A 22,758-nucleotide genomic window follows, 5' to 3' on the forward strand; every position below is an offset into this window, starting at 1 on the left:
ATCGAATGGCGGAGCAGACTCAATGGGCTGAGGCACGATCAATTTGGCTGGAGACGAAGTTGAATTCAAACTGAGGCTTTGTTAGTATCTGAAGTGTGGCCTCCTACAGCAGCTGACGATATGGCTGCGAGCTGAAGGCCACGCATATTTATAACCCGGCTCCTGGGCGGAGCTAGCATGCAGGGGCCCAGGTGAACCTGTAGTCTACCGTACAACCCTTAATATAGGAACACAGTGGTTTACCACATGGGCCAAATGGCTTAATACTGCTCCAAAAACCCTATGAACTCTCAGAGAGGCTCCAACTCCCGAAAGGGAACAAGCTCCGGTACCTGCAGCTGAGTGACTTTCTCCGCAAGGAGACAAAAATGTTCCCCCAGAGACCGGGTCACACAATGTTTGGGCTGGACTGGTTAGGGGATGACAAATATGGCAACATCTATGGACGACTCGAAGAAAAGGTCAGGACCCCACTGGACAAGACCAAACGGAAATGGGAGGAGGAGCTGGGCATGGAGATAGGGGGAGGACTCTGGATCGAGCCACTGCACAGAATCAACTCGACTTCCTCTTGCGGCAGGCTACGCCTGATGCAGCTCAAAGTGGTGTATAGGGTGCATTTTACTAAGACATGCATGAGTGGGTTCTTCCCGGATAAGAGCGAGCGGTGTAAGGGCGGCCAAGCCAACCACACCCCCATGTTCTGGTCCTGCCCCAGACTCAGAGTTCTGGACGGCCTTTTTTGATGCCAAGTCCAGGGTTGTGGGGTTCAAGATGGAGCCGTGCCCTACTATGGTGGTCTTCGGGGTGCCAGAGCATCCAGAGCTCTGGACATGGAGGCCGTGGCTTCACTGATCAGCAGGCGGAGACTTCTGCTAAGTTTGAAGTCGGCAGCGCCATCCGGGACCTCGGAGTGTCCCTCAGACCTGATAAGAGTTTCTGAAACTAGAAAAGATAAAATTTTAGATAAGGGGTTCCAAGGAGAGATTCCATGACACGTGGAAGAAGTTCACAAACCTCTTTGCAGACCTGTTTGCAGCCAGCAACTAACTTGGGTGGGGGGGGTGGGTAGGCGGGGGGTAGGAAGGGGGAGGCAAGGAGCACCACAGGGATGAAAGGGAGCTCACATGTAGCAGAGGAGAAACAGGGAGGAAGGCCATTCGCAGGAAGGGATACTATCCCTCCCACACATATCAAACCGGGAAGGCGGACCGTCCTAACCCTTCTCGAGAACTCAAGCGGAGAACAGGACTTCCCACCCCCAGCAAAACAAATGTAATTATAAGCAATGGAACAATGAAAAAGTTCTGGCAGTAATTATAAATACAAATGTAAAGTTGTGTATAATTCTTAATACTAAATGTTACAAATCTCAAGAAGAACACTGAAATAACATGTATGGTACACACTGATGGAAATAGTGTAAGGAAATGAAATTACTGGTGGCAACTTGTAATACTTGTGTTGGTGTTGTTATTGTTTTGGTTATTATTGTTTTTATATTGTTCTGCAAAGTTTTGATATTAAGTGCAAAAATTCCAATAAAAATATGTATACTTTTTTTGAACAGTGTAGCGGGATGGGTTTCTTAAAGGGAATCCCGAAATACAGCACTGTGACATGCCCTCAATGTAACAATGTAACAATTTTAACTGTTAGTTTGACAGTAACAACAGAATTAGGAGGTTATAAGTAGGCAACAGAGCAATGAATCAATAGCTGGCTTTATTTATTTGGAATAATAATACAATCAGATTATCAGCATAAACTTGACTGTCTTTTGCAGCTGGTTAAATTAATTCTTCATTCTAAGAAACCTTTTCCTTTGGATTCCTGTGAATGTTGCTCCCTTGTCCAGTTTGTGCTAAATTCTAGTATCAAGAATCTCTCCATGTCCTGGTCACTCTCTGCTGGTTTATTTCATGTCCTGATCTTGATCGTTGTACATTTTTATGTTCTCCCAGGTTTTACTGTAAGTTTTATGCGCAAGCTGAAAAAACAGTTTAAATAAGTGTTAGTTGATTACCACTTGATGTTCAAAATATTATCTCTTTTTGTCTCTCTTGTCTCTCTTGCATATTCTTGGAGTCTCTTTTTTTTTACTTCCAAGAACACCTTCTGGGTGACTCTGTGGGGCAAGTCTTCACTTTCAGACCACTGGACGGAAAATAGAATCAAACTATCCTTGTTACGATTCCAGTTGATACTATAACTGGACAGGAAAAACCCAGAATGGAACTCAGGCTTAAAAGTTTGTAACTTTTTTTTAAAGAAAACGTGGAGAAACAGAGTCACGGGACTGCTAATTTTTTGTAACAACAAAAAATATATATTAAACATGAAAAAAACTGGATGATACAATATTTCTTTACTCCCCTTTAGTTTAACAAATATAGCCAGGTTTTAAGATTAACATGGTTTACAAAGTATATCTTAAGCAACAGCAGTTTCAGCAATACAATGTCCCTTTAAACACACAAGACTGGCTGTGATCAAATACACTCTCCACTCTGAACCCCAAGTGAATGTTTGTGGATGTCTCTGCAGAATCCTCCAAGATGATTATCACATGAGAGTTTCCAAACTTCACTCCTAAAAAGTACGGTTTAAAATCTTCTTTCACAACAATGCTTTCCGTCAGTGGTTTGCATTCAAAAACCCAGTCCAGATTTTCCAAATGACTCTTGAACAAAGCTTCCGCTCCACGTTTAACAAAGAATCCAGCATTCAGGATTTTCAACTTACCCTTGAGGATTTCTTTGTCTTGACTGTTTTATGAACTGTTTACAATTGCTTTAGCTCTCGATTCCCAGAGTCTATGGAAATGGCATCAAGCTTTTGATTTACCTCTAAAGTCTGGTTTCCGACTTTAACTCTGGTTACTGTAACTGACTCTTTAACTCAGAACACTTCTTTTACTTTTCTCCGGAATTCTACTGAACAATACCTTGGTATCTGCTCTCTTAACTTCAATCTTAAGACATTCTTTCTGTCCCAAATCCCTAGTTATTTCGACTATATCTGGGTCTTTGGCAAGTCTGCCTCTTTGCCACTTCCTTGCCCTGTTCAGCTTCCTCTCGCAGATTTGAGATGTTCACTCCCTGGTGTCCTTCAACTGAAAACAAATTCAGCTAAAAACTAAATTCAAACATCTTTCTCCCTTAAAAGGTTCCCAGTTGCTCAGCAACCACTGCTACTTCTGCTAGCCTCTGTTTACTCTTTACGCCATAACCTACTCTAAGCACAATGGAAACACAGTTGAAGTTAAAACCAACCCACAAACATACAACCACGTTTGTCCAGCCACTATGAATCTAACTATAGGAATTACACTACCTTCCAGCAAAACATTAAACTAATCCCACTTAGAACTATACCTTATTTCTAATGTTTACCAATGCAAATGCCTTAAAACTCCTTTGTTTTCCTATCAGCCCACACTCATTTTCTATATCTTTTTGCATTGAGGTCAATAGAAATCAGGCAGCCTTATAATTAAAGCTCATTTTTAGCACAACAGCAGCAAAAATGCAAACTTGTATCATGGACAGAATTTAACAGAACCAGCATGGATTCAAGTCCATCAGTCGGAAAATCGCTTTTGAGGGAGAGGCCCAACCAGATTAGGTGCTGTCAATTTGAGCCTATTTGACAACCTACCATAAGCAAGCGTGTTTCTCCCATAATCCTGTTTCCACCTCCAATTAATTGCAGGAGGTTTTTCCGACACCAGGAAACTGATGCATGGCCTCCACTGCGATTAAGTGGGCCTATTTACCATGCTTCCTGTCATGGCAGACTGCATTAAATCTGGCTCCATATTTTTCTGTTCTCAACTCTTTTGCATTCTTTCCCTCTTTCTGATAGTCTCTCCTCCTTTCTATCACTTCTGTCTTCCGCTTGAGGAATCTCTCTGTGTATTTCACGAGAGTTCCTTACTAATTGATCCAAATTGACCTTCTTAAGAGATCAAAGCACACAGCAGCAGTGCACGTCAGAAAAGATTTGCTCCTCAGCATTTCAAACTGCCTCAAGCACAGTGAAATACTTTGAAGTACAGTGACCGATTATATAGTGGGCACTTGCAGCAACAATTTCATAGAAGGATGATCCAACAGTGACCCTAAAATAAAAACAAAATACTGTGGATGCTAGAAATCTGAAATAAAAACAGCAAGTGCTGGAATTATTCAGCAGCGGGCCAGCACGATGACGCAATGATCAGCACTGCTGCCTCACAGCGCCGAGGACCCGGGTTCAGTCATGGCTCCGGGTCACTGTCCATGTGGAGCTTGCACATTCTCCCCGTGTCTGCGTGGTTCTCACCCCTACAATCCAAAGATGTGCAGGGTAGGTGGATTGGCCACGCTAAATTGCTGCTTAATTGGAAAAATAGAATTGGGTACTCTAAATTTTAGGGGGGAAAAATACCCTTTTTGTTCCACTGAATAGCTTGAATACTTCAATGAAATCACCCCAGCCTTCTTAAACCCTCCCACCCGGCTTACTCACTCTTCCAACTTCTTCCATCGGGCAGGAGATACAGAAGTCTGAGAACACGCACGAACAGACTCAAAGACAGCTTCTTCCCCACTGTCACCAGACTCCTAAATGACCCTCTTATGGACTGACCTCATTAACACTACACCCTGTATGCTTCATCCGATGCCAATGCTTATGTAGTTACATTGTATATGTTGTGTTGCCCTATTATGTATTTTATTTTCTTCCCTTTTCTTCCCATGTACTTAATGATCTGTTGAGCTGCTCACAGAAAAATACTTTTCACTGTACCTCGGTACACGTGACAATAAAGAAATCCAATCCAATCCAATCCAATTCCAGGGAATACAAACATAGTTTGTTTCATCTCTTCTTAGCCCTTGAACTTCAGCTATCATTTTAGTAAATCAACACTGCACTCAGTCCAAAGCTAAAATATCCTTACTAAGGTATGGTACCAGAACTGCTCACAGTCTAACAGGGTTTTGTGTAGCTGAAGCACAACTTCTATCCCAATATATCCTGGTCCTCTGGTGTAGCCATCTGGGATGGCCACTTACAATAAGGAACATGGACGGTCGCAGAGCATAACGGGAAAAATGGCCAATGTAAGGTTCAGGCAGGCTCAGAGCCTGAAGGTATATTTGTGAGCGACGGTATCAGACGGTATCAAAACCCCCAACCGATTAGCATTTTGATGGCCCACCTCCGTCAGACAAAGGACTGATACTTGAGCAACTGATACAATCCCAGACATTTCGGCGCCACTCCCTGTACTCAGGAAGTGTAAACAACAGGGTCAATGACCGCTTAGGACACGCCCAGCCATCAAGGTACCCACCCCTTTATTGGTTCAAATCGAACACAGTGATCAAGAATTACCCAATTAGTGGGGTCCAAACTCAAGGACCACCCAAAAGAGCGCGTAAACCCCCAAGGATAAAGAGAGAGACCACCATGTGTTCGGCCTCTCTTGGACCTGGTGCTCCGGCAACGTCTACTTCCAATTGCAGCACCACCAGAAGCAAGTTCAATTTCAACGCCCGCTACCAGATGGATGAGACCAGCTGAGCAGGAGTTACTTCTACAGACCCGATAGATCCAGATCCGAACAAAGGCCACTATTCCTCTGACCTAAGCCAGGTGCCTGAAGTTAAGTACAGGTTGTCATATTTGATAGGTGTAGATTAACTAGTAGTGTCTATGTTGCATGATTAATTGTGTGTGTAAATAAAGTATCCTTGATCTTGAACTAACTAACTGGTGTTTGGCTCTTTGATCGATAGCCGGTTGAACCTTGTGGTGGTATCATCTGATACCTGGCGACTCTGAGCAATATAATATTGATATCCAAAGAAAGAAGGGCAAGCTTATTGATTGCCATATTCATAGCAGGTAAAAAAGGCAACACTGGATATAAAGACCAAAAAACTATTAGCATTTCTGATTATTTTCTATACCTGTTCATGACATTTAATGATCTGTGTTCATGGAACTCCATGTCTCTTTGGATCTCCACTGCTTCTACAGTGTCAACATTTACAAATACCTTGTTCTATCCTTTGTAGCTTCAAAGTGATGACCTCATATTTGTCTACATTGAAATCCAATCGTCTTAGTTATATCCACTCACTTATTCTATCAATATCTTTTTGTAATGTTGCTTTTCCATCTACACTGCCTACATAGTCCTCAGGTTCTCTCTGTGTCTGCATGGGTTTCCTCCGGCTGCTCCGGTTTCCTCCCACAAATCCCCGAAAGACGTGCTTGTTAGATGAATTGCACATTCTGAATTCTCCCTCAGTGTACCCGAACAGGCGCCGGAGTGTGGCAACTAGGGTAATTTTAACAGTAACTTCATTGCAATGTTAATGTAAGCCTACTTGTGACACCAATAAAGATTATTATTACATTGCTGCAAATCTTCAATATGTGGCTTTCTACCCCATCTCCTGAATCGTTAATGAATACCATGAATATTCGAGACCCCAACACAGGTATTTGCAGGATATTTGGTGGCAATTAGCCAATTTCCTGACCAGTCAATAATTTTCCTTTAATTCCATAAGCTTCAACTTTAGTTAAGATTCTTTTGTGAGGGACTTTATTAATTGTCTTCTGGGAGCACACATAAATAACATCCAGTGACATTTCTCTGTTCATTATTTGAATCAATTCTTCAAAAAAAATGTTCAACATGACCTACCTGTTACAAATCCATACTGGCTCTCTAATGTGCTGAAATTTTCAAGGTGTTTAGTCACCTATTTCTTAACTATAGACTTTTGTGATTTTCCAACATAGGTGGTGTCTATATGGACCAATTGATCTGCAATTCTCTGATTTTCCGACATAGGTGTGTCTATATGAACTAATTGATCTATAATTCCCTGAGTTTCCTCTCTCAACTTTACTAAAAAGCAGAATGGCATTCACAATTTTACAATCTAAATGAATGGTTCCTGAATAGAAAGAACTTGGGTAGATTAGAGTTCAGACATTGGCAATAGTCTCACTTCCTTCCTTTAACACTCTGTGATGGAAACCATCTGGTCCTGGGGACCTGTCACTTTTACATGCCATTATTTTCTTCATTACTGTTATATTGCTTACATTAATTTGGGTGAGGTCCTGATCCTGATTCAGTATTACTTTTCTGAGGATGTTTTTTTTTATTTAAAAAAATATATATTTATTAAAGTTTTTTAACACAATTTTTCTCCCTTACAAACAATAACCCCTCGTAACAAAAAAAAAACAAGAAATCGCGCAGAGCAAGATATATACATGGCAAAATGATATATTTACACAGCTTTGTACACTGGCCCTCACCCGTACGTGCCAGTTTCCCCAACCCTTCATGTTATCTCTTGCTCATCCACCCTCCCAGGCAGTCCCCCCTTTCCCTCCCCCTCCCAGGACGTCCCCTCCACCCCCCCCTAAGGTTGCTGCTGACCGACCTTCCTCTAACGCTCCGCGAGATAGTCTAGGAACGGTTGCCACCGCCTGTAGAACCCCTGCGCAGACCCTCTCAAGGCGAACTTAATCCTCTCCAACTTTATGAACCCAGCCATATCATTTATCCAGGCCTCCAGGCTGGGGGGCTTCGCCTCATTCCACATTAGCAAGATCCTTCGCCGGGCTACTAGGGACGCAAAGGCCAGAATGCCGGCCTCTTTCGCCTCCTGCACTCCCGGTTCTTTTCTGAGGATGTTTGACATGCTGACCTCTTTCTTTATTGTAAATACTAACAAACAGTAATTGAAGGTTGTGAATTCAAATTCAATCCAGGATCTGAATGGATAATCTAGGCTGGCATTTAATGTAGCATTAAGGGAGTGCTGCACTGTCAGATAAGGTGTCTGTTGAGATGAATATTAAAGTTTCCAAGCCAGTATTTTTCATTTAACTACAATCCCGATAAACTGACTAACATCTAGGGCGCGATCCAATGGCCATGCTGCGCCCAAAAAGCAGCTCGCCGAAGCACAGCATGGCAGATATAAGCCGGGAGACCCCAGGATATACCTAGTTCACAATGGCTTGCAAGATCTAATGCGTTCTCACGAGAATCTGCAATGTAAATCCCGCCCATTTTGGGTGTGATCATTTTTAGCAAATTTGCATATTAGAGTGAGACACCGACCAGACCGTCAAGTAGTGTGTTGGGGCTTTGTGGGGGAGGGGTCGGTGTCGCATTGGGGCTCGGAGATCAGGATGCCATTTAAAAATGGCAGAACTGAGGTGTTCCAGCGAGTGGAGCTCCTTGATGTAGAAAACGGGGCTATGTGCACCCTCAGCCACTCGATCCCCTCTGAGGCCCATTATTTAACGTGAGTGGCATTGTATAGCCATGTGTTTCTCACCGCTGCGTGCGCCGGGAAACACGCAGCTAAACAGGCTCACTATGGGACTTTGTTCCCTTTTAATTGAATCACTCCCTTAATTATTCTTTATGAGAGGTTGTTCTTTGTGAGAGTTTGCTGTGTGCAAATTGGCTTCTATATTTGCCTATATATCTACGTACCTACAGTGTCTACACCTTAAGTTATTCATTGCAGGAAGTGCTTTGTGTTATTTATGAGAGCTGTGATAAGATGCAAGTGCAAGTTTTAAATTTTAATTTGACAGAAACATTGATATTTTCACATTGATTCCCCCTTAGAATATCCAATGGATGAAGCTTGACAAGCTAACATATTTCATGCCAGTGTTTCAATAGGCTATAGGTGTACCAGAGAAAAATGCTGGCTTTTCTCCATGGGTGTCACTTCACTCTTATTCAACAGACTCCCTCAGCCATTCTGTCACAACAAATTCTACCATTTAAGGCACACCTTTGCAATCCAGAGATAATTAAACTCATTACAATTGCCTTGCTCTAGGAAGGTAGGTACAAGTCCATGCATCTATTATCCAGACACATGTCACTTAGTTCTGCAGCCCAAATGCAGTCACATTCACCATCACTTCACAAACCCAGAGTGACACTCACCTCAGCAATGTCCACCTTACGTTCCCAGGTTTTCACTTTCTTCTCCAAGTCAAAGCGGTTCCATGTCTCACGCACATATTCAAGGACATCCGGCACTCTGTAATTGGAAATGTCATCACGGAACTTTCGGTTTAGCTCCTCTTCTTTGGCTTTGTCCTGCAGTTGCAAAGGGGAGAAACACAAGGTAATATGTTTTTAAATGTATTGATTCATGGGATGTGGGTGTTGCTGGCTAGGCCAGCATTTATTATCCATCCCTAATTGTCCTAGAGAAGGTAGGGTGAGCCACCTTCGTGAACTGCTGCTGTCCATGTAGTGTGGGTACACTTACTGTGTGGTTATAAAACTAGTTCCAGGATGTTGACAGTGAAGGAATACTAAATATAATGACGATATAGTTCCAAGGATGCAGTACAGCTTGGATGGGGAACTTGTAGATGGCAGTGTTCCCATGTATCTGCTGTCCTTGTCCCTTGAGGTGATAGAGGTTAAGGGTTTGGAGGTTGCTGTTGACGGAGCCTTGGTGAGTTGCTGTGGTGCATCAATGTAGATGGTGCACACTGCTGCTATTGTACATTAGTGGTCGAAGGAGTGAATGTTTAAGGTGTTGGTTGGAGTGCCAGTCAAATTAACTGCTTTATCCTGGATGGCATTGAGCTTCTTGAGTGTTGTTTGAGCAGAACTCATCCAGGCAACTAGAAAGTATTCCATCACATTCCTGACTTGTGCCTTGTGGATGGCGGAAAGGTTTTGAGGAGTCAGGAAGTGAGTTACTCGCTGTAGAATTCTGAGCTTCTGAACTGTTCTTGTAGCCACAGTATTTCCATGGCTGTCCAGTTCAACCTCTGGTCAATCATAACACCAGAATGCTGATAGCGGGTGACTCAGTGATGATAGTGCTATTGAATGTCAAGGGGAAACGGTTAGATTGCCTCTGTCAGGAGTAGATAATTAGATTCCCTCTTGTTGATATAGTCATTGCCTGGGACTTGTGTGGCATGAACTTGGCCACATATCAGCCCAAGTCTAAATGTTGTCCAGGTATGGCTGCATATTGATATGGACTGTTTCCATGTTGATCATTGTACAATCATCAGTGACCATCCCCACTTCTGACCTTATGATGGAAGAAGTCATTGATGAATCAGCTGAAGATGGTTGGGCCTAGGACACTGCTCTGAGGGACTCGTGCTGTGTACCTTGGAATTGAGATGATTGACCTCCAACACCACAACCATCTTCCTTTATGCTAGGTATGGACTCCTGTAGCCACCTAAAATGGTTGATTCCCTATTAATTTGGCCAAAACCCGATTTAAAATGGCTAACCGAAAAGGCTGATGGGAAAAGCAGCCAACAGGACACAAACGGACAGCTGCAGACAGAATAGCGTATTCGGCTCTGGGGAGGTCGGCCCAGATCGATACTCAAGACTATTAGCAGCACATCAACCCAGACATCTGCAGTTTAATCGGCTACCCCCGGGAACAATTGCAACATATTAGCAATTGAATGCCGGGCCAGACCTGTCGGCGCCTGCAGTGGCCGAAACAAAGACAGGTGAACGACCACCCCCCGATCGAGGAATCGCCCCATTATTGGAGCATATCGAACCCAGTGATTGGGAACAAGTCCAATCACTTGAGACTCAGGGTCAAGGGCCGCCCCGAGAGGCGGGAAACCCCTGGACCCTATAAAGCAAGGGGCCAAGTTCAGATCTCTCTCTCTCTCCCTTCTTCACCTGCTCGCAACCTTCGCAAGAACCTTCGACAAAGAACCGTAAGTCTGACTCCAGCGATCGCTACCCGATAGAGATCCCTAGCCATCGACCCGTATCAGCCTTTTGAATCCCGCAGGCCAGATCCAATTCGATAGACTATTCGTTTCCCTGACCTGGTATTGGCCAGTAGTGGTAGGTTTTGATATAGATAGTAGGATTATTGTGTAAGTATTGATTGCTGTACATAATAAATGACCGTTGATTTCAATCTTACTAAGCGGTGTGTTGACTTATTAATCATAACTCGAGCATGAACCACGTGGCGGTATCAGAAAGATACCTGGCGACTCATGAGCAAAGGTGACATAATCAGAGCTAATAAAACTAAGGCTAATAAGAGCAACATAATTGGCGACTCTGCCGGGACCCGACATAGAAGTGGAAAACCACTCTGGGAGAACCCCAAAAATTGAATAGAATCCAATTGGAAACAAAAAAAAAACACAAGTGTTCAAGCGGTTCTGGTTAATAATTCACAATTCGAAAGTGTGTGTATGCATGCGTAACTAACAGGGTTATAAGGTAAAACTGATTTTGCGTCAAAACTGTCGGAAGTCTGTATTTTCGGAAATTAGCGCAAGCCGTACCCGCATCTACGATACCACCTTAGCCCCCTGTTCCAAATTTGAACGTAGCGAGCAGATAAGAGAGATGGCCATGCAGGCAATGCAGGCAATGCAACGCCTCATGAACCCCGAAGAATTTGCGGTCGCACCGATCAGCAGCATTAAAGTGGGACAGTGTCCCATTTGGGAAGTGGAAATTCGGAAATTTCTGCAGGGCAAAGGATGGCCCGTGTGGAGCGGTTTCTGTAATAATGACGACTCAGGTCCCGGAAGTATAGGGCATACTTGGTGGGAGAACATGAGTGAAATTCATTAGAAAAGCTTAGCAAAAGCGCGCAAGCCGATGGCAATCGTGTCCTGGATGGCACAACTGCGAGGCACAGAGGAGGTCGCAGGACGCTCCGAAAAGAAATAGAAGGCATACATCGTATGAGTAAAATGGATGTATGCGAGATGGAAAAAGAGAACCTGGAACTGAAAAGGCAGTTAGAAGCCAAGGACAAAGAGGTGGCTGACGCCAAACGGGGTCACCAGTCTTGTCTGGCGCATTTAAGCAGTTTTCAATCCCAGTATGAGAAGGCTTATCAGGACACGCAGCGTGCAGTCCTGGTTAAGAAAGAGACAGAGAAGCAGGTGGAGACGCTACAGAAGCAATGTAGTGATCTCAAGGCAGCCTTGAGAGCACTCCACGCTGCAACCACGGAACAAAGGCTGAGTACCTTAGACCATGCGAAGTGCCGAAAGCAAATTGCAGACCTGCAATCAATGCCTTCTGTCCAAAAGGGATTCCAAGACACCTTTGGGGAAAGTTTAGAACAGGAAGACGTCCCTGATTGGGAAGAATTGCAGGAGACAGCGCAGAGATATGTTCAGGGAACATGCGCGCAGGGAAAGCCCCAAAGGAGAAAAGCACCCCCACCCCCCACACAGCAGGTAGTACAGGCTCCCATGAACCCTGTAACAACCCACAGCACCACCACAGCAGATGAGGCGGAAGTCTTATATTCCTCCCCCCTCACAGTGACCCAATTACGGGACGCGTGTGCTAAAATCACACCGTTCCTCCCCGCTTCAGACCCACACCATTTCTTATCCACCGTCAAACACCAGAAGACCTTGTACGGCCTGGATGAGAAAGAGCAGGTAAAGCTCACGGTCCTCAGCTTAGACCCATCGGTCGCAGCAGCCCTTCCCGATCCACAGAATGTAGGAGGAGGCACCCTTGCAGAATTGCATACCGCGATCCTGGATGCGATCGGGTATAACCGGGGCGACCCCGTAGATGGCCTAAATAAGTGCAGACAGAAAAAGTCTGAACACCCCCCAGCGTTTGCAGGACGCTTGTGGATTCACTTTGAAGCCGTTTTCGGAAACGTAGACCGTGCCCATTTGTCCGCAGACAATATAGCCAAATGGACCCGCACCCTTATCTCCCATGCCACGGAAGCAGGACAGAATGCCTGTAGTAATTATGACCCCTCGGAGGAGGCTCATAATGAGAAGTGGGTGGTCAAAAGATTGTCCCGCGTTTGGGAACAGTCGGCTCACAATAAACCCGCCGCTAGAACCCCCGAGGAAAAACAAGCCGCCGCAGACATGCAGGCAGTAAGAACCACTCTTCACAACCCTGCCTGGGTAAACGAGGGAAAGAGCAGCCCCCCAGCAAAACCGCAAGAATGCTACAATTGCGGACAGTTGGGACATTTTTCCAAAGAATGCAATGGCCCTAAAAAGCCACAGAGAGCCCAACAGACAGGCACTATCAATAAGGAAAAAACAGAACCCATACATAGCGTTAGCGCCCAGTCGGATCAGACAGACTTGACCGGAACGGACTGACGGTGTACAGACAGGCTCCCCCAGTTGGGTCTGCGATACCCTTTGGGATAGGTCAGGACGACCCGTAGTCGCAGCAAAGGTTAGGGGACAGCCGATCGAGCTTCTCTGGGACACAGGAGGGTCCCGCACCACCTTAAATTTCTCCACCCTTGGTAAGGACACGTGGCCCACTACAGCCACTATCACCCTCAGCGGCTTCACAGGCCACTCACAGCAGCGACACATCACAACCCCTGTACCCATCCAAATCGGAACCATTAATACAAAGCACCCCGTAGTGTTCGTCGGCCTGCCCCCAACAGCAGAGCACATTTTGGGGATCGACTTCATGAATTCTCACCACCTCTCTTTCGATCCAGTCAACCAGTGTGTCTGGAAGATGGCGAAATCCGCTAGAGCCCCAGCAACGCTGACCACAGGGGACTATATGAACAAAATTAGCGCAGTGGGCGAGTTTTGGTTCAACCCCACCACACTCAGCACGAACCGACAGGTTAGGGCAGTCCTGCAAAAGAACAGGGCAGCATTCGCAACCCACAAGCACGACTGTGGATGGATGACTGGCTCCGTACAAATAACAGGACCGGACCCTAGACCCCAAAAGCAGTACGGATTCCCCCTAGAAGCAGAGGGAGAAATCCTAAAGGTTATAGAAAGTTTATTAGAGCAGGGCGTCCTAAGATCGGTAGCCTCAACTAATAATGCCCCGATTTGGCCAGTAAGGAAGCCCGACGGATCATGGCGCTTGACCATAGATTATCGGGAACTCAATAAAGTCACCCCCGTAGCAGCCCCCACCGTTGCAACAAGTCCTGAGACCATGCTCAAACAGGGACTCCATGCCCGATATTTCACGGTTTTGGACGTCAGTAATGGGTTCTGGTCCATTCCATTGACAAATGCGTGCCAGTATAAATTTGCCTTCACTTTCCAAGCGCAGCAATACACGTGGACATGCCTGCCACAAGGATTCCACAACTCCCCCTCCATTTCCCACCGACAGCTGGCAAATGGACTAGCGAAATATTCTCGCCCCGAATGTCTGGTACAGTATGTAGACGATCTACTACTGCAGACACGAAGAAAGAGCGCATTGAGCTTCTGTCCGAACTCCTGGAATTACTACATTCCATTGGCTGTAAAGTAAACCCCAAAAAGGCCCAGATATTGGAAGAGAAAGTGGTATATTTGGGTACTATTATCACACACGGCAAACGCGAGATCGAGCACAAAAGAATTGCCTTGATCGCTAAATTGCCCCTGCCCCAACACGTTTCAGCCCTCCGGTCGTTTTTAGGAATGGTTGGCAACTGCCGAAACCACATTGACGGTTTCGCCAGCAAGGTAGCCCCCCTCTCAGACCTCCTAATGAAAAGAGCCCCCTGGGAATGGCGTCCGCAGCATACGGATGCTGTGGAATCATTAAAACAGGCGCTCATAGCCGCCCCCGCACTACAAGTTCCCGACCCGCTTTCCTCTTACGCAATAGAGGTAGCGACCACCGACCGCACCCTTTCAGCCGTGCTCCTGCAGGAATGGCACGACCAGCTAAGACCCGTGGCTGATGCCTCCCGAATTTTAGATGCTGTGGAGCAGGGATTCTCAGCCTGTGAGAGGCACCTGCTCGCAGTTTTCTGGGCAGTCCAGTACTTCTCATACATTACCGGACTGAACCCCATCACCATTTTGACCGAGCACACCCCCACCCAACTTTTACTAGACGGACGACTTAAAGACGGTACCGTCAGCCAAATCCGCGCTGCTAGATGGACCCTTCTCTTACAAGGACGGGACCATAAGACCATGAGACATAGGAGCGGAAGTAAGGCGATTTGGCCCATCGAGTCCACTCCACCATTCAATCATGGCTGATTTCAACTCCATTTACCCGCTCTCTCTCCATAGCCCTTAATTCCTCGAGAAATCAAGAATTTATCAACTTCTGTCTGAAAGACACTCAACGTCCCGGCCTCCACCGCCCTCTGTGGCAATGAATTCCACAGCCCCACCACTCTCTGGCTGAAGAAATTTCTCCTCATCTCTGTTCTAAAGTGACTCCCTTTTATTCTAAGGCTGTGCCCCCGGGTCCTAGTCTCCCCTGCTAATGGAAACAACTTCCCTACATCCACCCTATCTAAGCCATTCATTATCTTGTAAGGGACATCACAGTCAAACGGACCAAAACACACACGTACCCCGGAACCCCCCATGAGTGTGAAATCATCTCGCCCCACCATAATACAGGCCCCTTTATCACGAAAACACCCCCCAGGAAACTACCCACTCCATCTCAAAGCCCCCCTCACCCGGACACGTGTGATCCCATTAGGATCTATGTGGATGGATCTTCCACAGTCCTGGATGGGCAACGCATAACAGGTTGTGAGATTTATGTGGAGGACGCGCAGGGACGCGCCCTCGGGGAAATCGCATTAAAATTACCCGGACACTTAGGCGCGCAGGCAGCAGAGCTTGCGGCCATCGCTTACATCGTAGAGCACCCAGATTCCATCCCCAGCCCAGCAGACATTTATTCAGACAGCCTATACGTGTGCAACAGCCTCACTGAATTTCTGCCCCTCTGGGAAACAAGAGGATTTGTTTCCGCGGATGGGAAACCCCTACCCTCAGCCCCATTACTCCGCCATATTTTGAAAAAAGCCAAGAACCGGACCTTTGGCATTATAAAAGTCCGCAGCCACCATCTTTCCTCCCTCCCTGGAAATGTAAAAGCCGACGCGCTGGCTAAGGCAGGATCCAGGCATGGGTACTTTTGGAAGCCCCCCGAGAACGCCCCAGTGAGTGCGTCAGTGAGTGCAGTTCAGGTCGCGCAGACTAGGATCGAAGATCTAGTAGAGGCCCAGAAGCAGGATAGCGCTCTCACTGAAATTGTGAAAGGGAAGTTTCCAGCCTCATACGAGAGGTACAGAAATGCATGACGGTGTGGTGCTAAAGGACACCCTTTATGTAGTTCCTGAGCAGGATAGGAACCAAATAATCTGTTTATTACATGATGGTCATGGACACCAGGGAATCGAACCCACCGCAGCCCACCTCAAACAGCTTTGTTGGTGGCCAAATCTCAAAGAGGATGTATCCCATTACATTGAGAATTGCCTCATCTGCGCTCAGAATAACCCAGATAGGTATGCCAAAAAGGCACACCTCAGCCACACCCGACCCGTTAACGGCCCCTGGACTAACCTCCAGATCGATTTTATAGGTCCATTGCCCCCTTGCAGGAATGGCTATAAATATGTTCTGGTGGTCATAGACACTTTTACAAAGTGGGTGGAAGCATTTCCAGCCCGCACCAACACCGCGAAAACCACCGCCAAATTCCGAACCCACCACATCTTCACAAGATGGGGACTCCCCCGCAGTATTGAGTCGGACCAAGGTTCTCACTTTATGGGACGGGTCATGCAGAACGTCCTCACGATATTTGGCATAACCCAAAAATTTCACATTGCGTACCACCCACAGTCGAGTGGTATAGTGGAGCGCATGAATCGGACCCTAAAAACCACCCTTAGACAAATGGTCCAGCAGAACGTCACCACTTGGGATTCTGTCCTCCCCTTTGCGCTGATGTTTTTGCGTAACACTGTTTCCACCTCCACAGGTTTAACCCCACACACCCTCATGACCGGACGCCCCATGAAAGGGACAGAGTACTTGTTGGATTTAGACCTGACCAGCCCTGAAGTTACGGCCCTCACCCATGAGAAAGCCATTGAACAATTACTTGCAAATGTAAAAACGGCTCAGTTAGCAGCCGCTGTTAAACTGGGTACTAAAAGAAAACAGAGCAAGGCCTGTTTTGATAAGGCAGTAATATAGGACAACAAGTGATGATGTCTGTGTATAACCCCAGCACATTTCTGTCTCCGAAATACTCGGGTCCGTACTCCATTACAGATAAAGTAAGCCCATCGGTATATAAAATCAAATACCCAAATGGTAAGACTGCCTGGTTTCATATTAACCAGCTAAAGGCTTATGGAGCACAGTCAAACCACGCCCACCACGTCATGCTTGACGCAGCAGACCAAACCCCGCCCACAGCCAACGTGACCACACCAACCCCCCCCACGTCCAGCCCAGACACGGACTCGCCCCCGACTCCACCCACAAAATTTACACTCCGCCCCGGAACGCCCACAGACTGCAGCAGCAGAGACAGCGACTGTGACTCTGACGACAGCCACAGCATGCCTCCCTACTATCCTGGTCCCACACCCAACAACTCCGAGTTCGACTCCAGTGACCCCTTCCTCATCACTTTCTTGAACAAACCACACCACCGACCACCGAACCACACGGACGACCCCGACTTTATCCCCACACAACCTGACGAACGCCATTGGCACCGCGACAACTCCTACAGACTCGTCCGCAACGACGAGAGCAACCCCAACTCATACCACGCAGCCCTCTCAACATTAATTCACTCCAGAATCTGGCACCCTGGAGAAGGGGACGACCCCGACTCAGACCCCCAATCCGCCAACCCCTTTGCGACCCTGTTCGCAACAGAGAACTGAGGTGTCCACATGATGATTCAAGGGAGACACTTGGCGAAAAGTGTTGTCCTTCCTGATGGAACCTGCAGGATGTTTTACGTTGTTTGTATGTTTGTTTAAGTGTTGTTCGTCCGACAGGAGAATTTTTCTCACACGCCCATTCTGCCGAACCTCTGAGGACTTGCCTCAGAGACCCACCACGGCCAAACGCTTCTTCAGCGGTACCAACTTGTCCACAGATACCACAATGGTACCAACTTGTCCACAGATACCACAATGGTACCAACTTGACCACAGATACCTGGTCAGCAGACCACACGCTCGTTCAGAGGAACTAGCTTTTCAGCTGGTATTGGTCCAAGTGCCAGATGCCCGATATGATTTGACGGGAGAATCACAGCAGCAACCCCACCATGATGACTACATTTTTGCCCGTTCTTGTCGGTTGCTCAGGCAGTGGAGAAACGGCGTGAGACCCGCCCTGCCTGGGGACCCCCCCGTTGGTCAAAAACGCTCGGGTAGGGGAGATACGGTATTGGTAGCCGTCCTACCCAGGGACTCCATCCAAATCTTACCCGTCGCGGCCCATATGCACCTCATTCGACCTTTTCCTTTCAAAAACAGTTTTTTTTTATTTAGGCAACCTTTGGGTTGCTGCCAAATGCTATTTACATCCAGGAACATTTGGATGATAAACTTAGCACTGGTTCACCATTGGGAAGTGTGCCGTGTCCTAACATTTGTTTTGAAAAAAAAATAAATGGGGGTGGGGGGGGAGTCACATATTGTGACCAATTATAAGGGTTTAATTGGCCCCAAGAAGGACAGACACACGAACATACCGGATATTTAACCAAGGTAGTTACAGAGACTATGCTTGTTTTACAGAACTCCAGAAGCTCCAGGACCGGAGAAAACAGAGAACACAAAGAAAGAAAAAGAAAGAGGACAGCCATGAGGACTTCTTTCATCGTGATAAGATTTTTATACTGAACATTTGGTTGCGCGGGAACGCGGACCCATTACTTCAAACCCCCCTGCCGTTAATGTGCCCCGCAGTACCGAGGGCCCAGTCACCAGCCACGCTGCATTATCCTGGCGTGCCAAGTTCATAACTTGGTACTCCCTGTCGTACGTTATTGAAGCACTATTAGCGTTGGCAATACTCTGCTGTGCAGTGCAGACTATGCGCCTCCGCAAATGGAGACGGAGAGCGTACTGCGCTCGAACCCCGGCATATCGGATCCAATCCCCTATATTCGGTTATGACCAGACCCCAGACTCCCGCGACCTATAAAACAAAAAATAAAGAACAAGCAGTTGCGTTTTTCTGTAAATAAAAGATGTACAAAACTGCCAGTAACAAAAAATGTATGATCCTGAGCTTGACTGCCAAGCCAGGAAAGAATATATAGAATGTTATGATTGTTGTATGTTTTAGAGAGATAGGATGATGCAATGCTTGATGAGTGTATTTAGGTAAAATTCCAAGTTTTATTTTTTAGATGCATGCCCCTGCCTGACATAGCGCCCTCAAGAATTGTTTAGGTAACATTTTTGTGCATAGCTAGGGTCAGAGAAGTGGCCATGTAGGCGGTGTCGTCCCCCCCCCCCCCTCCCCGGTTAGGGAACGGAAAGGACAACATTTATGTGATCATTCGCGTTAGGATCACAAGGAGGGCCTGTAGCCACCTAAAATGGCTGATTCCCTATTAATTTGGCCAAAACCTGATTTAAAATGGCTAACCGAAAAGGCTGATGGGAAAAGCAGCCCACAGGACACAAACAGACAGCTGCAGACAGAATAGCGTATTCGGCTCTGGGGAAGTCGGCCCAGATCGATACTCAAGACTATTAGCAGCACATCAACCCAGACATCTGCAGTTTAATTGGCTATCCCCGGGAACAATTGCAACATATTAGCAATTGAATGCTGAGCCAGACCTGTCGGCGCCTGCAGTGGCCGAAACAAAGACAGATGAACGACCACCCCCCGATCGAGGAATCGCCCCATTATTGGAGCATATCGAATTCAGTGATTGGGAACAAGTCCAATCACTTGGGACTCAGGGTCAAGGGCCGCCCCGAGAGGCGGGAAACCCCTGGACCCTATAAAGTAAGGGGCCAAGTTCAGATCTCTCTCTCTCTCCCTTCTTCACCTGCTCGCAAGAACCTTCGACAAAGAACCGTAAGTCTGACTCCAGCGATCGCTACCCGATAGAGATCCCTAGCCATCGACCCGTATCAGCCTTTTGAATTCCGCAGGCCAGATCCAATTCGATAGACTATTCGTTTCCCTGACCTGGTGGGCCATCTCCTAAAGTTAAGTATTGGCCAGTAGTGGTAGGTTTTGATATAGATAGTAGGATTAGTGTGTAAGTATTGATTGCTGTACATAGTAAATGACCGTTGATTTCAATCTTACTAAGCGGTGTGTTGACTTATTAATCATAACTCGAGCTTGAACCACGTGGCGGTATCAGAAAGATACCTGGCGACTCGTGAGCAAAGGTGACATAATCAGAGCTAATAAAACTAAGGCTAATAAGAGCAACACTCCTTGATACCATACTCAGTACAATGCTGCCTTGTTGTCAGTCACTTTCATATCACCTATAGAGCTTAGCTCTTTTCTCCATGTTTGGACCAAGGCTGCAATAAGGTCAGGAGTCGAATGGCCCCGGCAGAACCCAGACTGAGCATCAGTGAGCAGGTTGTTGCTGGAAATTGCCATTTAATAGCACTTAACTTTGCTGATGATCGAGAGTAGACGGATGGGGCGGTAATCGGTGAAGTGATCCAAAAGCTTGCTAAGTAGGGTGAACACATGAAGAATGACCTCTTTGGCAACATTCTAAAAGGGCAACAGACAATTAAGGAATCAAACCTCATCAAAAAAATCAGGGGAATTTGACACATTAGCACCTGTATTGTGGGTGCTATGCATGTCCATAGCACTTCAACATGGCATCTGTGGCATAAGCCTTTTGTTGAGGGTAGTAGTATTAGTGCAGTGAATGGGGTTGCCAAAAGTAGGAAACACCTGTCTGGTGGTATTGGCACAGGCTTGGAGGGCCGAAGGGCCTGTTCCTGTGATGTATTGTTCTTTGGTGCCAGTGCTGCCATTTTGGAGTTCAACATTGCAGCATTGTATCCAGGGGCGAGATTCTCCGACCCCCCGCCGGGTCGGAGAATCGCCGGGGGCTGGCGTGAATCCCGCCCCCGCCGGTTGCCGAATTCTCCGGCACCGGATATTCGGCGGGGGCGGGAATCACGCCGCGCCGGTTGGCGGGGCCCCCCCCAGCGATTCTCCGGCCCGGATGGGCCGAAGTCCCGCTGCTAAAATGCCTGTCCCGCCGGCGTAGATTAAACCACCTACCTTACCGGCGGGACGAGGAGGCGCAGGCGGGCTCCGGGATCCTGGGGGGGGTACCCCCACGGTGGCCTGGCCCGCGATCGGGGCCCACCGATCCGCGGGCGGGCCTGTGCCGTGAGGGCACTCTTTTCCTTCCGCCTTCGCCACGGTCTCCACCATGGCGGAGGCGGAAGAGACTCCCTCCACTGCGCATGCGCGGGAATGCCGTCAGCGGCCGCTAACGCCCCCGCGCATGCGCCGCCCGGAGATGTCACTTCCGCGCCAGCTGACGGGGCACCAAAGGCCTTTTCCGCCAGCTGGCGGGGCGGAAATTAGTCCGGCGCGGGCCTAGCCCCTTAAGGTTGGGGCTCGGCCCCCCAAGATGCGGAGCATTCCGCACCTTTGGGGCGGCGCGATGCCCGTCTGATTTGCGCCATTTTGGGCGCCAGTTGGCGGACATCGCGCCGATACCGGAGAATTGCGCCCCAGGTCCTCGGGGCTTGACTTCTGGTATTCACCTCCATGGCTTTCAGCTCTCACTGTTTTTTGACTGTGTGACTGGTAAAACCTCCTGGTCCCCTCCAGGCATCACCTGGTATCTTTCCTACATTCTACCTCCTCCAGCAAAGCCTCCAAGGAAGCAATTGAAGATTTGGAACCTGTGCCCTCCCATGTTGTGTCAGATTCTATACTGCACAACTGGCAGCACCTGCTCACTTTTAAACAGTGCCAAACTGGTGGTAGCAAGTTACGATTTTGCATGCAACCAATGAAGAGTGTGGTTAGCACTTGCTGTATGCATAAATCATGAAAACGAACTGAAGTATAAATTTTCCAGTATTACACTAAAGGGTGTGGGTTAATTGCACATTATGACTCCTGCATCTGTTTTCATGGGCTATCCAATTTAATTCCTCAGTGCCTTAAGGAAAAAGGAGGAAGAGATTGTCATCAAATTTGCAGAAATTGGATAGGCTGAGGCAAGTAAAATCATTGGGCTGGTTTCTCCAATCCCCCAGCCGTTCGCTGGCAGCAGGATTCTATCTTCCCGCCACTTGTCAATGGGATTTCCCATTGAAACCACAACACGCCGCTGGGAAACCCGATGGCAGATGTGCACTGCTGGCGCAAAAAGTGAATTGCAACGATGGGAGAATTTTGGCCATTGATTACATTTTTAATTGCTGCATTTAAACAGACGTGTTGCTGTCCACATCAGTTAGCAAGTTAACCTTTAATTCTATATTAAAATAATTAATTGGAGAACTCTATGAACATCTTTTTTATTATTTTGTTGTATTTTTAAAAATTAAAAACTATAGATCAGTATTTTCTAGCAAAAGACATCATTTATCACCTACTTCTTCCACTTCTGTAGTCTCGAGCTCAATCTTCTTAAGCAGTTCCTGTCTGGATTTTATTTCGCTGATAAGTTGCTTTGTCTCTGATGACATTCTGTGTAACTGCCTCTGGAAAAGGGACATGACCAGAGGATTTGAAAGCATGGTGGACATCTTAACAATACAGTTTGTTTTAATTGGGCCTTGTGCCTTCCAGGCTTTACTGGTGCATTTAAACCACAATACCTTTTATATCTGCAATTCCCACTTCCAGCCATACCATCTCTTGACTCACTCCTCCTAGTCTTGAATATCACTTCCCTCCCATGGTCTTTCATTTCCTCGTCGAGCTACC

At 46.9% G+C, this 22,758-nt stretch overlaps 1 protein-coding gene across 2 annotated transcripts in view; it reads right to left on the bottom strand.

Annotated features, from left to right (window-relative positions):
* Window positions 1-1,706: 1,706 nt before the first annotated feature.
* cfap263 (cilia and flagella associated protein 263) overlaps window positions 1,707-22,758 on the bottom strand; it is a 98,429-nt gene continuing 77,377 nt past the window's right edge. Inside the window, exons 7-9 of one of the 2 annotated variants that reach the window (XM_072518524.1) lie at window positions 22,425-22,532; window positions 8,999-9,154; window positions 1,707-1,990 (exon numbers count right to left, since the gene is read on the bottom strand). In XM_072518524.1, the coding sequence (XP_072374625.1) occupies window positions 1,916-1,990; window positions 8,999-9,154; window positions 22,425-22,532 (339 nt within the window). In that variant the 3' untranslated portion in view covers window positions 1,707-1,915. Of the gene's footprint in view, window positions 1,991-8,998; window positions 9,155-18,693; window positions 19,000-22,424; window positions 22,533-22,758 lie in introns of those variants that run through there. The other variant, XM_072518525.1, reaches the window with a different exon arrangement.

The sequence above is a fragment of the Scyliorhinus torazame genome, chromosome 10, assembly GCF_047496885.1.
Source record: "Scyliorhinus torazame isolate Kashiwa2021f chromosome 10, sScyTor2.1, whole genome shotgun sequence".
Taxonomy (NCBI): Eukaryota; Metazoa; Chordata; class Chondrichthyes; order Carcharhiniformes; family Scyliorhinidae; genus Scyliorhinus; species Scyliorhinus torazame.